Source organism: Rhinopithecus bieti, unplaced genomic scaffold (genome assembly GCF_001698545.2).
Source record: "Rhinopithecus bieti isolate Rb0 unplaced genomic scaffold, ASM169854v2 scaffold_5025, whole genome shotgun sequence".
In the NCBI taxonomy this organism is placed as follows: domain Eukaryota; kingdom Metazoa; phylum Chordata; class Mammalia; order Primates; family Cercopithecidae; genus Rhinopithecus; species Rhinopithecus bieti.
This window is the reverse complement of record NW_016804637.1, coordinates 585,220-601,921: the sequence shown is the minus strand read 5'-3', so window position 1 is coordinate 601,921 and position 16,702 is coordinate 585,220. Positions and strand designations below refer to the sequence as shown.

At 50.3% G+C, this 16,702-nt stretch overlaps 1 protein-coding gene across 10 annotated transcripts in view; it reads left to right on the top strand.

Moving 5' to 3' along the window:
- The window catches only part of SMARCA4 (SWI/SNF related BAF chromatin remodeling complex subunit ATPase 4), a 78,632-nt gene that overhangs the window by 54,653 nt on the left and 7,277 nt on the right, over nucleotides 1–16,702 (top strand). For 4 of the 10 annotated variants that reach the window (XM_017869491.1, XM_017869495.1, XM_017869494.1 and 1 more), the window contains one exon: nucleotides 3,686–3,939. In XM_017869491.1, the coding sequence (XP_017724980.1) occupies nucleotides 3,686–3,939 (254 nt within the window). Of the gene's footprint in view, nucleotides 1–2,346; nucleotides 2,443–3,676; nucleotides 3,940–16,702 lie in introns of all 10 variants that reach the window. The other 6 variants (XM_017869486.1, XM_017869490.1, XM_017869487.1 and 3 more) reach the window with 3 other exon arrangements.

The window sequence follows — 16,702 nt, the reverse complement described above, 5'->3', positions numbered from 1 at the left end:
GACCATCCTGGCGAACACGGTGAAACCCCGTCTCTACTAAAAATACCAAAAAATTAGCTGGGTGTGGTGGCGGGCGCCTGTAGTCCCAGCTACTCGGGAGGCTGAGGCAGGAGAATGGTGTGAACCCGGGAGGCAGAGCTTGCAGTGAGCTGAGATCCGGCCACTGCACTCCAGACTGGGCGACAGAGCGAGACTCCATCTAAAAAAAAAAGAAACCTTTGCCATATCCAAGGTCACAAAGACTTGCCCTTGTCTGTTATTCTAGGAGGGTTATAGTTTGAGCTCTTCCATGTAGACATGTAAGATCCATTTTGAGTTAAATTTTATACATGATGTGAGGTAGGGGTCCATCTTTATCCTTTTGTATGTGGAAATCCAGTTGTACCAGCAGCATTTGTTGAAGAGACTGTTTTTTCCCGTTGAGCCCATCTTATTACACATTATATTCAAATTCACAGTTGTGAAAAATATTATACAAAACACGCTCTCCCTGCTACTGGTGGCCTTGGAATTGGCACCACTCTTCTGGCAGACATTTGTTGCCAAGTGAACTCAAAGCCTTCAAAATGCTCCTATGGCCGCCATCGGAAATGGCCATGACTGTGGCAGCCTAAAGCAACAGAACTATTTTCTGTCCATTCTGGGTCAGAAGTCTGAATCCACGGTGTGGGCAGGGCTGTGTTCCTTTGAGGCCCTAGGGAAGGACCTTTCCTTGGCTTTTCCAGCTTCTGATGGTTCCAGAAGCCTCCTGGCTTGGGGCAGCATCACCCCATCTCTGCCTCTGTCTTCATGGGGACTTCTCTGTGTCCCCTTCTGTCTCTTTTAAGAACCTATTTTAAAACTTAATCCCAAAAGTAAAGACCTCATTTGTAAAAAAAGGTCCCATTCTGAGGTTTTAGGCAGACACGAGTCTGGGGGCACCTGCTGCTCTGCCCTGGGTCTGCAGGGGTACTTCTCCCAGTGCCTCCTGCCTGCTGTGCCTGCCATGCTGCTACTTTGGCCCGGATGCCTTCCCTCCTTCCGGGCCCCTCAGGCTCTCAGCTTCTCATCTCCTTTAAGACACATCTGCTCCATCATTATGGTGTCTCTCTCTTCCCTCTTTCCTGGCACCTGACATGTTTGTCACCGCACTTGTGGAATGTTGCCATCTGATCACCATCTCCCTTCCAAGGGTAGGGGAAAGGGCCCCGGCTGGTTCGAGTCACTGCTGTGTCCTCAGCGCCAGGCACAGTGCCCAGCTCACTGGCATAGCCTCAGCGTGAGAGGAACAGCCAGCTTTTGGGTCCAGGCCCTCCTTCCTTTTCCAATTGCGGGATTCCCTAGACATCTGGCTCCCTAGACTGCATATTTAACCATTGGGATAAGTTATTAGTTAGTACCATTGAATTAATACCTGAGGATTCTCTTAATATTGTTCATATTCTTGTTCTTCTCAGCAGTTTTACCATGAGGGAATCTGTCTTAAACAATGTCAGTTGTCAATACATTACTTAAAATAGCAACAACAATAAAAAGAAAAGGTGGTCAGACCTGGCAGCTCATGCCTGTAATCCCAGCACTTGGAGAAGCCAAAGCAGGAGGATCATTTCAGCTCGGGAGTTTGAGACCAGCCTGACCAAAATGGCAAGACCTTTGTCTCTATTTAAAAAAAAAAAAAGGCCGGGTGCGGTGGCTCAAGCCTGTAATCCCAGCACTTTGGGAGGCCGAGACGGGCGGATCACGAGGTCAGGAGATCGAGACCATCCTGGCTAACATGGTGAAACCCCATCTCTACTAAAAAATACAAAAAACTAGCCAGGCGAGGTGGCGGGTGCCTGTAGTCCCAGCTACTCAGGAGGCTGAGGCAGGAGAATGGCGCGAACCCGGGAGGCGGAGCTTGCAGTGAGCTGAGATCTGGCCACTGCATTCCAGCCTGGGCGACAGAGTGAGACTCTGTCTCAACAACAACAAAAAAAAAAATGGCCAGGCACAGTGACACATGCCTGTAATTCCAGCACTTTGGGAGGCCAAGGTGGGCAGATCATCTGAGGTCAGGAGCTCAAGACCAACCTGGCCAACATGGTGAAAACCTGTTTCTACTAAAAATACAAAAATTAGCCAGGCGTGATGGCGGGCGCCTGCCATCCCAGCCATTTGGGAGGCTGAGGCAGGACAGTCGCTGGAACCTAGGAGTCGGAGTTTACAGTGAGCCGCGATTGCACCACTGCACTCCAGCCTGGGTGACAGAATGAGACCCTGTCTCAGAAAGAAAGGGAAATGACCTAAATGCCCAAGAACAAGGGGAGGCTAAATTAGGGCACGTTGTGCACTGAAACACTAAACAGACATTAAAAAATTTTGTTGTAGAAAATTACAGGAAAAGATATCCATGACACAGCCAGCAGTGTGGCACGTGGGCTACAATTCCAGCGTGGCCTTCAGTTCTGCACACGTGCGTCAAAGGTGGGGAGAGTTCTGGAGGTGGGTGGCACTGAGGGCTGCACAACACTGGGGACGTGCCTGATGCCCCTAAACTGTGTAATAGAACATGGCTGCCATGGTAAATTTTATGTTATATATGATTTATAATAATTTTTTTTTATGCCCAGCTACTCAGGAGGCTAAGATGGGAGGATCACTTGAGCCCAGGAGTTCAAGTCCAACCAGGGCAATGTAGCAAGACCCCATGTTTAAGAAAATTTAAAAACAGGCTGGGTGCGGTGACTCACGCCTGTATTCCCAGCACTTTGGGAGGCTGAGGTGGGCGGATCACGAGGTTAAGAGATCAAGACCGTCCTGGCCAACATTTTGAAACCCCATCTCTACTAAAAATACTGAAATTGGCTGGGTGTGGTGGCGGGCACCCGTAATCCCAGCTGCTCAGGAGGGTGAGGCAGGAGAATCGCCTGAACCAGGGAGGCGGAGGTTGCAGTGAGCTGAGATTGCACCACTGCACTCTAGCTTGGTGACAGAGCGAGACTCCATCTCCAAAAAAAAAAATAATTATTATATATATAGATATATGAAAGAAGAAATAGATGGAAGCCAGGCACAGTGGCTTACATTTGTAAACCTAGCACTTTGGGAGGCTAAGATGGGAGCATTGCTTGAGAACAGGAGTTCAAGACAAGCCTGGGCAACATAATGAGACCCCATATCTACAAAATTTTTTTTAATTAGCTGAGTGTGGTGACACGTGCCTGTAGTCCCAGCTTCTTAGGAGGCTGAAGTGAAAGGATCTCTTGAGCCCTTGGAGTTCAAGGCTCTAGTGAGCTATGATGGTGCCACTGAACTCCAGCCTAGGCAACAGAGCGAGACCCTGTCTCTAAAAATAAATAAGTAAATAAAAGAAATAGATGGGGAGAGTGTGGAGCAGAGGTGTCAACATCTCCTGGGTGAAGGGATTTCAGGAGCACATTCTTCCCTGTTCAGAGAAGATAGTTATTTTTTTGGTCAAGAAATGCAACCATTAGTGTTTTAAGGACATGCTTGGGTGGGCGCCTGCTGGGGCCATGCTGGTCTTTCACTGCAGCCCGGGGACCTCTTGAGAGTCCAGCGTGTGTTATGCCCCAAGCCAGCCATGCTGGAGGGAGAGCGGGTGCGGGGGCCTCCTCCGTGTCCCAGCCCGGCCCCCGGGATAGCGTCACGGCCTCTGCTTGTCGACCCGGGTGCTGGCTGTCCTATTTTACTACTATTGACCCTGAAGGCCATCGAGGAGGGTACGCTGGAGGAGATCGAAGAGGAGGTCCGGCAGAAGAAATCATCACGGAAGCGCAAGCGAGACAGTGATGCCGGCTCCTCCACCCCGACCACCAGCACCCGCAGCCGCGACAAGGACGACGAGAGCAAGAAGCAGAAGAAGCGCGGGCGGCCGCCTGCCGAGAAGCTCTCCCCGAACCCACCCAACCTCACCAAGAAGATGAAGAAGATTGTGGACGCCGTGATCAAGTACAAGGACAGGTAAGCGAGGAGGCGGGGTGGGCGGGGCCTTCATGGGTCCCTGTGGGAGCAGCCCTGGCGTCTGCATTCTGACCCTGCACACTCAGGCTTGGGCCGCTCACTCTTTCACTCATCCACAGGCACTGAATGAATCTGTCTTTGAGCCTGGCCCTGAGGAACACACTTTCTGGAACAGGGAAGCACACATGTTTCCGCTGTGATGAGAGGAAATGTCACATGTGGTGGAGAGGAAAGGCAGGGGTGCGGGTCTCGGGGAAGGGGACATTGCAACAGAGCCTTGAGAGATGGGAGGTTGGGGAGAGTGCACCAGCAGAGGCCACGGCAGGTGGACAGGCTCTGCCAAAGCTGTGGCCTCGTGACCTCAAGGGGCAAGGTGGGATGAGGGGATATATGTCAGTAATGGGTGCTGCCCGTGTGGCCAGGAGGATGGCGACAAGAGGCTGGCATGTCTAGAGCAGAGAAAGTGGCAGCCCTTTCCTGTCCTTGGACCCTCCCAGGCTCCCCGTGCTGTCTCTGTGTTGGTGAGATGGTGGCCACATTCCTGCTCTCTGCCAGGCTCTGCTCCAAACCTGGAGGTCGCTGTCCTCACAGACATGTCCCGTATATGAGGCAGCATGTGGTTCCAGCTGTGGCCACGGCCCAGTGGTGGATCATAACATGTTGGTGGATCATGAGTGCCATTTATATATTTTTCATTTACTAATATTCTTTTCCGTGAATGACTGTATATGAGCACCATTTAAATAAGAAGAAAGGAATGTTCTCACCGGCTCCCCGGTGAGGTGTGTGCACCTTCTGCCAGCTCAGGGCAGGTCACAGAGCTGGGCAGGAGCCAGCAAAGGGTGTAAGGCCCATGCCTAGCCCAGGACTCACCGAGTCTTCCACTCTCCAAGGTCTTATTTCACTTCCTGGTACACACTGGCCAGTACCGCTGTCTCCGTAATGGGAAGGTTGTACTGTTTGATTTTAAAGTAACAGTTTGCTGTTAATCATGAAGCAGAGGGTGGGGGAATTGTATCTGTTGGAGGGGAGAGTGAAGGGAGCCCACATGCATGGTTTGGAGAGAATCTTACCAAGTGTGAGGTTTTAGAGTATGGTAACAATTGGAGTGCCTAAATTAATGGGTAAAAATTACTGCCTAAGGCCAGCTGTGGTAGCCCACACCTGTCAACCCAGCACTTTGGGAGGCTGAAGTGGGAGGATCACTTGAGGTCAGAAGTTCGAGGCCAGCCTGGACAACATGGTGAAAACCCATCTTTACTGAAAATACAAAAAAAATTACCTGGACGTGGTGGCACACGCCTTTAATTCCAGCTGTTTAGGAGGCTGAGACAGGAAAATCACTTGAGCCCAGGAAGTGGAGGTTGCTATGGACCAAGATTGCACCATTGCACTCCAGCCTTGGGTGACAGAGCAAAACTTCAACTCCAGAAACAAATACTGCTTTAAAAGGTTCTTTTAGCTGGGCACGGTGGCTCACACCTGTAATCCCAGCACTTTGGGAGGCTGAGGCGGGCAGATCGCTTAGGAGTTTGAGTTTGAAACTAGCCTGAGCGGATCGCTTAGGAGGTTAGGAGTTTGAAACTAGTCTGGCCAATATGGTGAAACCCCTTCTTTACTAAAACTACAAAAACTAGCTGAGTGTAGTGGTGCACGCCTGTAATCCCAGCTACTCGGGAGGCTGCGGTAGGAGAATCTCTTGAAGCCGGGAGGCGGAGGTTGCAGTGAGCCAAGATCACATCAGTGCACTGCAGCCTGGGTGACAGAGCGAGAGTCTGTCTCAAAAAAAAAAAGGTTATTTTATTATTGGAAGAGAAACAGATGATGAAGGAAAAGAGACTTTCAAATTCAATGCCAGATCTGAAAATGTCATGTGTTGTCAGTATTGAGAAAAAAAATATTGACTCTAATTTACAAACCTAACTCCAAGGCTAAGTCCTCAAAGAGGAAAGCGAGTGGAGGACTTAACTTACTTAAAGTGTGGGATACGGCTGGGGGCAGTGGCGCATGGCTGGGGTCCCCGCTACTCGGGAGGCTGAGGTGGGGGGATCACTTGAGCACAGCAGGTCCAGGCTACCGTGATCTGTGATCACACAGCTGCACTCCAGCCTGGGTGATGAAGTGAGACCCTGTCTCTTAAAAAAAATAAAATAAATACAGAATACTTTTTTAAAATACGGGCCAGGCATGGTGGCCCATGTAATCCCAGTACTTTGGGAGGCTTAGGTGGGCGGATCACTTGAGGTTAGGAGTTTGAGACCAGCCTGGTCAACATGGCGAAACCTCATCTCTACAAAAAATACAAAAAAAGAAATGAACCGGGCATGGTGATGAGTGCTTGTGGTCCCAGCTACTCGGGAGGCAGGGCACGAGAATCACTTGAACCCAGAAGGCAGAGGGTGCAGCGAGCCAAGATTGCATCACTACACTCCAGCCTGGGTGACAGAGTGAGACAATATCTGAAAAAAAAACAAAAAACAAAAAAACAGAATTTTCGAAAATCTAATGACAATGACAGACCCTCCCCATGTTTTATTTGGAATGATATTCTTGTGAGGGAAACTTAACATTACCAATCTGAAGAAGATCCTTGAAGTGCAGTGGGGAAAGCACGGGCGTCTCCATCACACTGGTCTCCTGGGTATCCACATAGAGAGGATGAGCCCTGACCCCCCGCCCCCCCACACACACACCCCATGCACTTGGATCCACGTGACATGGACTGTAGATGTAAGAACATGAAAGGTAAAACAAAGTTCTAGAAGAAAACACAGGAGAAAATCTTCGTGAATAGGCATCGATTTCTTCCACAGAAGCCAAAAGCCACTAATCACGAACAATTGAGAAATTAGACTTCACTAAAATTAATAACATCTGTTTATTAATGGACACGCTGATGGAGACAGTGAAAACTCCTCGTAGATTCAGAAACGACAGCACAATTTAAAGCTGGGCAAGAGCCGGGAACAGATGCCTCTTTACACAGCACATCCCAGGACTAATCAGTGTAGGGAAGGGCGCTCACATCATTGCATTAGCATCACGACTTCAAGGAAATGCTCATTAAAACCAGAGTGACTCGCGCCAGCACGCGCCCTAGAATGGCCGAATGCCCGTCAGTGCTGGCAGGTCTGAAGCAGTCTGACCTCACACCCTGCGTGTAGGAGTATGCAGCTCTTTGGCGGTCTCTTCTGTTTTGCTTTGCTTGTTTTTAACCATCAAACTGCAGAAGACAATATTTTCTGAGGCTCAGCCTGTACATGCCCTTTGACCCAGCAACCTGCAGCCCTCATTCTACCCCGGAGAGCTGAGTACATGTCCACACAGACCAGACATGGCCATAGCCACTTTGCTCATCATCTCCCAAAACAGGAATCAGCCCAGTGTCCATCTACAGGGGCATGGATCAGTGGGGGCCTAATTGTACAGGGCCCCAAATAGCTATGAAAACAGACTACCTGAAAACTGCTACCTGGAAGAAGCTTACATATTATTGAGTGAAAGAAGCCAGACGCTAAAGAGGGCCTACTGTGTGCCTCCAGTTCTGTGAGGGTCAGAAGCGGATCCACAGTGATGGCTGCCAAGCAGTGCTTACCTTGAGAGAGGGAATTAGCAGGAAAGCCACATGACGAGCCTTCTAGGATACTGGCGATATTCTCTCTATAGATCTGGATGTGTATATGATGTGTACATTCGCCAAGGTGTACACATGAGATATGTACACTTCTCTGCATTCCATTACACCTTGGTTTGTTTGTTTGTTTGTTTGTTTGTTTGAGACGGAGTCTCACTCTGTCGCCCAGGCTGGAGTGCAGTGGCCAGAACTCAGCTCACTGCAAGCTCTGCCTCCCGGGTTTACGCCATTCTCCTGCCTCAGGCTCCAGGCAGCTGGGACTACAGGCGCCCGCCACCGTTCCCGGCTAGTTTTTTTTGTATTTTTTTAGTAGAGACGGGGTTTCACCGTGTTAGCCAGGATGGTCTCGATCTCCTGACCTCATGATCTGCCCGTCTCGGCCTCCCAAAGTGCTGGGATTACAGGCTGAGCCACTGCGCCCGGCCTTCCACCTTGGTTTTAAAAGACAGAAACAACCTATAAGACCCCTGAAATATTTTCTCTTTTTTTTTTTTTTGAGACGGAGTTCGCTCTGTTCCGCCCCGGGGCTGGATGCAATGGCCGGATCTCAGCTCACTGCAGCTCCGCTCCTGGGCTTTAACGCCATTCTCCTGCCTCACGTCTCCCGAGTCAGCGGGACTACAGCGCCCGCCACCGTCGCCCCGCTGTTTTTTGCTATTTCAAGAGACGAGGGTTTCAACCGTGTTACGCCAGGATGGTCCTCGATCTCTGACCCGTGATCCGCCCGTCTCGGCCTCCCAAAGGTGCTGGGATTACAGGCTTGAGCGCCACCAGCGCCCGGCCAACCCCTGAATATTTTCAGACAAAAAAGTATGTCCATGTTAGTCCATTTGTTTTTTGTTTTAGACTCACAGAAAGAGCCCTCTTAGGGTCATATTTAGTTGTATATCATCTGACAAAAGAGGAAATGGCTCCCAGCTGCTACAGTCAGTCTTCTGGCCTGTGTAAGATTTGATGATAAATCATACAATAAATTAAAATTTTCGGCTGGGCACAGTGGCTCATGCCTGTAATCCCAGCACTTTGGAAGGCCGAGGTGGGTGGATTTCTTGAGCCCAGGAGTTCAAGACCAATCTGGGCAATGTGGTGAAAAACCATCTCTACGAAAAATACAAAAATAAGCCACGCATGGTGGTGCCTGCCTATAGTCACAACTACTCGGGAGGTTTAGGTGGGAGGATCACCTAAGCTCGAGAAGTCGAGGCTGCAGTGCACCATGATCGTGCCACTGCACTCCAGCCTGGACAACGAGAGTGACACCCTGTCCCAAAAAAGCCACAACAGTACAGGCTGGACGTGGTGGCTCACGCCTGTAATCCCAACACTTTGGGAGGCCAAGGCAGAGGATCACTTGAGCCTAGGGTTTCAGATGAGCCTGGACAACATAGTGAGACTCTGTCTCTATTTAAAAAAAAAAAAAAAAAGGCCAGATGCAGTGGCTCACACCTGTAATCCCAGCACTTTGGGAGGCTGAGGCGGGTGGATCATGAGGTCAGGAGATCCAGACCATCCTGGCTAACACGGTGAAACCCCGTCTCCACTAAAAATACAAAAATATTAGCTGGGCATGGTAGTGGGTGCCTGTAATCCCAGCTACTCGGGAGGCTGAGGCAGAAGAATGGCATAAGCACGGGAGACAGAGCTTTCAGTGAGCCGAGATTGCACCACTGCACTCCAGCCTGGGTGACAGAGCGAGACTCCATCTCAAAAAAAAAAAAAAAAAAAAAAGATTAAAAAACCCAAATCCTAGCTCTTATTGCTAAGTGACTGCTTTATCGAAACTATTCTGTTTCAGGACATGCAATTCTGGTAGAGATTCTGAGACCTGTTTTGAGAAGAACACTGACATTTCAGTCACACAGCAGTGCTCCTGTCTTATCTGGGACCCATGTGGGAGGGTGCCTCAGTGGGGGATTTGATTTATGTTTTCAATTTAACCTCACATCTTCCTGGAATGGATGGATTCACAGACCTGGGGGTTGCACATTAGACTGGGAGTAACTTATGTTGGAATTACAAGTAGGACAACAAAGATGACTATTAAAGAAAGCCTCCTTAGTGCTGGAAGCACAGCAGGTGTGGGTCTGTCCACTCACTGTAATGTGATTTGCACAGGAAAACGTCACATAGGGCACATCAACTCAAGAAAGATAGTCATTGAAAAGCTGCCTCAGCTGGGCGTGGCAGTTAACGCCTGTAATCCCAGAACTTTGCAAGACTGAAGTGTGTGGATACCTTGAGACCAGGAATACGAGACCAACCTGAACAACATAGGGAGACCCCGCCTATGCAAAAAGTACAAAAATTAGCCAGGAGTGGTGGTGCATGCCTGTTGTCTCAGCTCTTCAGGAAGCTGAGGCAGGAGGACCACAAGAGGCCAAGGCCACAGTGAGGTATAATCACCCCACTGCACTCCAGCATGGGTGACAGAGTGAGACCCTGTTGCAAAAAAAAAAGCTAAAGAAAAGCTGCCTCCATTTAGCAGTAATTTCAAACATGATGTTTGGATACAAAATTGGTGTAGTTAATGGATATTTCTGATATTCTTAACTAAATTTGAAGCTATGAGGGAAAACAAACTCAGGGTCCACCCTGTTGCACAGTTTGGGGAAAGTCCGCAAGATCACCCTCAAGTGCCGTCATTCTCAGCCTGTTACGCTTGCAGTTATGATTTATTACAGTGCAAGGCTACAGATTAAAATCAACCAAGACAAGAGGTGTATGAGGCCTCTTGGGGGCCAAGGTGGGCGGATCACTTGAGGTGATCCTGAGGTTCCAGACACAGGACTTTCCTTTGTCTCCTCCCTGTGGAGTTGCAGACAGCGCTCATGTTCCTGGTGACGCTGACAAAGAGCATTGCCAACCAGAGAAGCCTCCGTGTCCAGAGTTTGTTTTGTTTTGTTTTGTTTTGTTTTGTTTTGTTTTGTTTTGTTTTAACTCTGTCACTCGGGCTGGAGTGCAATGGCGCAATCTCTGCTCACTGCAATCTCTGCCTCCTGGATTGAAGTGATTCTCCTGTCTCAGCCTCCTAAGCAGCTGGGGTTACAGGCCAGGCTTGCGCCACCACACCTGGCTAATTTTTGTATTTTTAGTAGAGATGGGGTTTCACCATGTTGGCCAGGCTGGTCTCAAACTCCTGACCTTAAGTGCTCTGCCTGCCTCAGCCTCCCGAAGTGTTGGGATTACAGGCGTGAGCCACCACACCCACCCTGTGTCAAGCATTTTTACTGGGACTTGGTCACAAAGACACAGCTGGCTACCCACATGACTGACCTCCATCTCGAGCCCCTCTGCAGGTCGAGCAGAAACTAAATAGCCCAAAGCCCCAACCTAGGACTGGTTCCAGACCCCATGTAAACAAAGACACCCATTAGGTGTGACATTCTAAGTGCCCAGAGATCACCTCCCAGTAGCTCTAAGCAAAAGACCTCATTTGGGGTGAAGTTACATTCTTTATTATTATTATTATTATTATTTGCCCATCATTGGCTAGAAGTTACATTCTGTATGACACATCTCTCAGACTCCTGGAAGGTTCCACGCTACCAACTGCATGGCAGGTGGTGCTCATGTCACTCGGCCCTTCCTTGGCCCCACACAGCTGCACCAGGCTGAGAAGAGCTTGAATGGAATAAAGTCAGACACAGCTAACAGCTCACTTTTTTGTCTCTAACTTTCAATTGCTCCTTTCCAAGAAAAGAAAAGACAACTTATTTTTAATTGGATTTTTTTGTGTGTGTGAGGCAGAGTCTCACTCTGTCAGCCAGGCTGGAGTGCCATGGCGTGATCTTGGCTCCCTGCAACCTCTACCTTCCAGGTTCAAGCGATTCTCCTGCCTCAGCCACCCAAGTAGCTGGGATTACAGGTGCGCACCACCATCACGCCTGGCCGGAATTTTTGTTGTTTAGTTTGCTTTCCAGAACCCCCTAATTAGTTCAACTCTGTAATTGAGTTAAATGTGAAGCCTGAAAAGAGATGGGTGTCTGTGTAGACCTGAGTTCTGACAATTCAAAGAGTGAACACAGGACGTTGTCCTCTGGATTCGGTGTCTTGAGCCTGCCTCTCCAAGCTGGAGAATGTGCCCGTAACTGCAGGTGGGAGCCACGTGGTCCCTCTAGGTGGTGACATCTGAGGTCAGAAGTGGTTCAGCTGAGCACCCGCTGCTGTGTTGGGGCCAGACCCTTTAGGAGAGGCAGGGACGCCCTTCCTGTCAGGTGGAGTCTTTTTGAATATTGTTTTTGATCGTTGGAGATACCTGCAGCCCCCTAGTTTGTATTTTATACCAGCAGAATTGTGTTTGATGTGACCTCTGTGATGACCTCATCATACGTGTCCGGTTGTCTTGCCTGGAAAGCTTTTACTCTGTTCCTCTGCAGTCAGATTCACAGCCATAAGACCCCTCCTTCCCAGGCCCCGGAGTGTGGCACTGCCGGCCTTCACAGCCACTGTCCTTTACATTGTGAACACAGAGTGCAATGACATGCTCCTCTTGCTCAGGGGCCACAGTGGGAACAGGCTGGAGTGTTCTGTGGTACCATGTGGGCAGTTCTGGCCTCTGCTGTCCAGGGACTTGTGGTGGCTCCAGTGGGAAGGGCCACATAAGCAGAACAGGAAGCGTGAGCAGTGTCCACTGGGAGGAGAGGGACAAGTGTCCCAGGCAGAGAGGACACAGTGCCTGCAGAGGCTGGAGGGAGGTTAGGGGCTTGAGCGGGGCTGTGCCAGCACCAGGGGCCTCACAGGGGCCCTGGGCCACACACCTGCCCTCAGCCAAGGGCGTTTCTCCTTGGTGGTTTGAAATTTCAAACCACATTGAGGAACCTGCCAGAAATCGAAACCAGAATGAAGAAATTAAGTTGCATGTAGGAGATTTTACTTTAAAATCAGAACATGCAGAAATGTTCGCTGTGACTGTGGGTCAGGTTCAGACTTGTGGGGCTGTGCACTGCCAGTTGATACCTTCTTCCCTGGGTTCTTTTTTTTTTTTTTTTTTTTTTGAGACACAGTCTTGCTCTGTAGCCCAGGCTAGAGTGCAGTGACACAATCTTGGCTCACTGCAATCTCCGCCTCCCTCCCTGGGTTCTTTATAGCAGTCGGCAGCTGGTGGCTGAGGCATTTGGGGCTCTGTGTCCAAGTGTCAAGGCCGCATGTGTGTCAGGGGGCATCCCCTTGGTGTGCTTGGTAAGGGCTCAGAGAAGGGCATCTGCTGCTCCACGTGGGTTCAGCAGGCAGGCTGCTGAAGACCACGCCGCCAGCCTGCCTGCGACAGTGATAGGGCAGAGATGCTGCTACAATAAAGACCATGCAGGCCAGGCACAGTGGCTCACATCTGTAATCCCAGCACTTTGGGAGGGGGAGCCGGGCGGATACTTGAGGTCAGAAGTTTGAGAACAGCTTGGCCAATGTGGCAAAACCCCGTCTCTATTAAAATAAAAAATTAGCCAGGCATGGTGGCACATGCCTTTAATCCCAGCTACTCGGGAGGCTGAGGCAGGAGAATCGCTTGAACCTGGGAGGTGGAGGTTGCAGTGAGCTGAGATCGCGCCACTGCACTCCAGCCTGGGTGACAGTGAGACTATGTCTCAAAAAAAAAACAAAAAACAAAACAAAAAACTACATGGTAGACAATGGTGTTGAACTTGATGCCTCTGCTGCGATCAGGAGACACATGCGCACAGCCTCAGGGCTAGAGAGGCACAATGGTTGCAGTTTATGCTTAGGCAGCTCGGAAAGACGGAGACAGGTCCAGGCTGCCGCAGCTAAGCCTCACAAAGCTCTGGCCCCACCAGGCGGGCCCTCTGGGTTCCATTCCCACTCCGCACTACCTGGAGGCAGCAGCCCTGTGGTTACTGTAGGAGGGACTTGAGTACGGTGAAGATCTGAGCTCCACACCTGTCTCTGTGCCTCAGTCTCCACATCTGCAGCACAGGGGCCTGACTGAAATAACGTGGCCAGGCACATAGCCCAGAGGCCAGCACCTTGTGCACTGTGAGAGGGGACAATGGTCCCCAGCCCAGGGCCTGAGCTGCTGCCTTGCCAATTCGTGGTGACAGCTTTGGCCTGAGTCTGGCAGGGGCTGGCTGCTACTGCACTCGGCCAGAGAGGCCGAGGTGAGTGGATCATGAGGTCAGGAGTTTGAGACCAGCCTGGCCAACATGGTGAAACCCCGTCTCTACTAAAAATACAAAAATTAGCCAGGCGTGGTGACAGGCGCCTATAATTACAGCTACTTGGGAGGCTGAGGCAAGAGAATCGATTGATCCCGGGAGGCGGAGGTTGCAGTAAGCTGAGATCTCGCCATTGCACTCCAGCCTGGGGGACAAGAGCGAGATTCTGTCTCAAAAAAGAAAAAAAGGGAAAAAACAAAACTTGGGGCCTGGGCGCAGTGGCACACGCCTCTAGTCCCAGCTACTCGGAAGGCTGAGTTGGGAGAATCACTTGAACCCGGGAAGCGGAGGTAATAGTAAGCCGAGATTGCATCACTGCAGCCTGAGTGACGGAGATTCTGTCTCAAACAAACAAACAAAAAACTGAACTCATGCCAGACGCAGGGCTCATGCCTGTAATTCCAACACTTTGGTACGCTGAGGTGGGTAGATCACGTGAGCCCAGGAGTTCAACACTAGCCTGGTCAACATGGTGAATCTTCATCTCTACAGAAAATACAAAAAAAAAAAAAAAGCTGGGCATGGTGGCATCCTGTAGTTCTAGCTGCTTGGGAGGCTGAAGCAGGAGGATCACCTGAGTCCAGGAGGTCAAGGCTATGGTGAGCTGAGATTACACCACTGCACTCCAGCCTGAGCAACAGAGTGAGACCCTGTCTCAACAAATGAAACTGAACTTGGATTTCATTGTTCAACTGTATTGAACCCATAATAAGAAGTAGGTGTCCCCGGGTGTGGTATTGGCTTGTTAGAATCTATCAGCTTATTACAAATATTGGTGCATTGGAAGGCATCAACATCATAACCTGTAGCGAGGTGACAGCCTTGACGCACAGACCCCTCAGCGGAGCTCCTGGCACCTCTATCTTTACTGGAAGCCTATGCCTGGCCCGCAGGGAGGTGCCTTCAGACCACGTTCATTGACAGATTCACTGGTGAACTTCCTTTCACTCCCTGATGCATGAGTCAGAATGTTTTCTGTGTCACAGCTGTAAGTCTAAATAATTCTCAAGATAATACTTTATAACGTGTCAAAACGTTCAACCTAGGTTCACGCCTATAATCCCAGCACTTTGGGAGGCCAAGGCTGGCGGATTGCTGGAACTTAAGAGTTCCAGACCAGCCTGGCCAACATGGCGAAACCCCATTTCTACTAAAAATACAAAAATTAGCCAGGCGTGGTGGTGGGTGCCACCTTCCAGCTACTCGGGAGGCGGAGGTTGCAATGAGCCAAGATTGCACCGCTGCACTCCAACGTGGGTGACAGAGTGAGACTCCATCTCAAAAAAAAAAAAAAAAAAAAAAAAAAGCGAAATTCAAATCTCAGTGTTGATAAATGATGTTTTGTTGGAATGCAGCCAAATCCCACCAATTTCTGCATTGTCTATGGTTCCCTTCATGGAACAGCAGCAGAACTGAGCAGTTGCAACAGAGGCAGGCCCAACAAGCCTCAAATATTTACACTGGGCTGAGCACAGTGCCACACACCTGTAATTCCAGTGCTTTGGGAGACTGATATGGGAGGATCCCTTGAGCCCAGGAGTTTGAGACCAGCCTGGGCAACATAGTGAGACCCCATCTCTACAAAATATTTTTAAAATTAGCCGGGCGTTGTGGCATGTGCCTGTGGTCCTAGCTACTTGGGAGGCTGAGGCAGTAGGATCTCATGAGCCCCGGAGTTGGAGGCTGCAGTGAGCTAGGATGGCACCACTGCACTCCAGCCTGGGCAACAGAACAAAACCGTGTCTGTAAAAAGAGAGAAAATAAACAGTCAGTTCCTAGACTGGAGCAGATGTTTGCAATAATGCATCCAACAAAGGACTCCCCAGGGAGGGAAATGGGCCAAAGATGGGAACAGGCGCTGCTTGGAAGAGCCTGTGAAACGGTGCTTGACTTTTCTGCACAACAAGGAAGCGTGTTTAGGGCCACGTTGTAGAATGGCTGCAAGGACGAGCACCGCTCACGCTGGCTCAGTATCTACTAAGTAGAGCATTTCCCCACCCTGTGACCCAGAGTATCTTCTCCCAGATAAATTCCCAGGAGAACTGCAAACTAAACACTTGTACCTGAGTATCCACAGACACTTGCTTCCTGGTTTCCAACCCTGGGCACAGCCCAGATGCCCAGCAGCGGGAACTGGGCATGGCTGGTATGTGCCCACTTCAGGACCTGTCGCTCCACTGGGCAACAGGGACAGTGGGAAGGTAGGAAGCCACTCCAGGCTTGGGGGCTCCCCTGTGTGTTTCTGCATCATCAACTTCAAGAAGCGGTCAACCTCGGCCCAGGATCACCCCTGGGGGAAGGACTGACAGGAGCACATCTTTAGCCTCATGCTAAAGATCTGTGCGTTGGGCCAGGCGCGGTGGCTCAGCCTGTAATCCCAGCACTTTCGGGAAGCCAAGGTGGATGGATCAGGAGGTCAGGAGTTGGAGACTAGCCTGACCAACATGGTGAAACCCATGTCTACTAAAAATAAAAAAATTAGCCAGGTGTGGCGGTGCGCCTGTAACCCCAGCTACTTGGGAGGCTGAAGCAGGAGAATCGCTTGAACCTGGGAGGCAGAGGTTGCAGTGAGCCGAGATGCGCCACTGCACTCCAGCCTGGGCGACAATGCGAGACTCTGTTTCAAAAAAAGATCTGTGCATTGGTGTTAAGTCAGATATTAAGAGGTGTGGGCTGGGGTATGTGTGGGGGTCAGAGGAGGCGATGTTTGCCCTGAGATGAGGACAGAGCCCAAATTCCCATGGGGAGTGGAATCCCCTTTGTAGGCCCTGACACGAGCGTGAGAGCTTACTTAGCTAGGGGCACTGACATCAAAGGTGATGGCACCTGTCTGGAGGACTCCGGGTTTTATTCCAAGTGAGGGGAGGCTGCGGCATGTCCCTCTTTAATATAGAGGTGAGGGAGGCTCTCGGCACCCCGCCTGCTGCAGCAAAGCCTGAGGACAGGACCTCTGGGGAACTCTGCA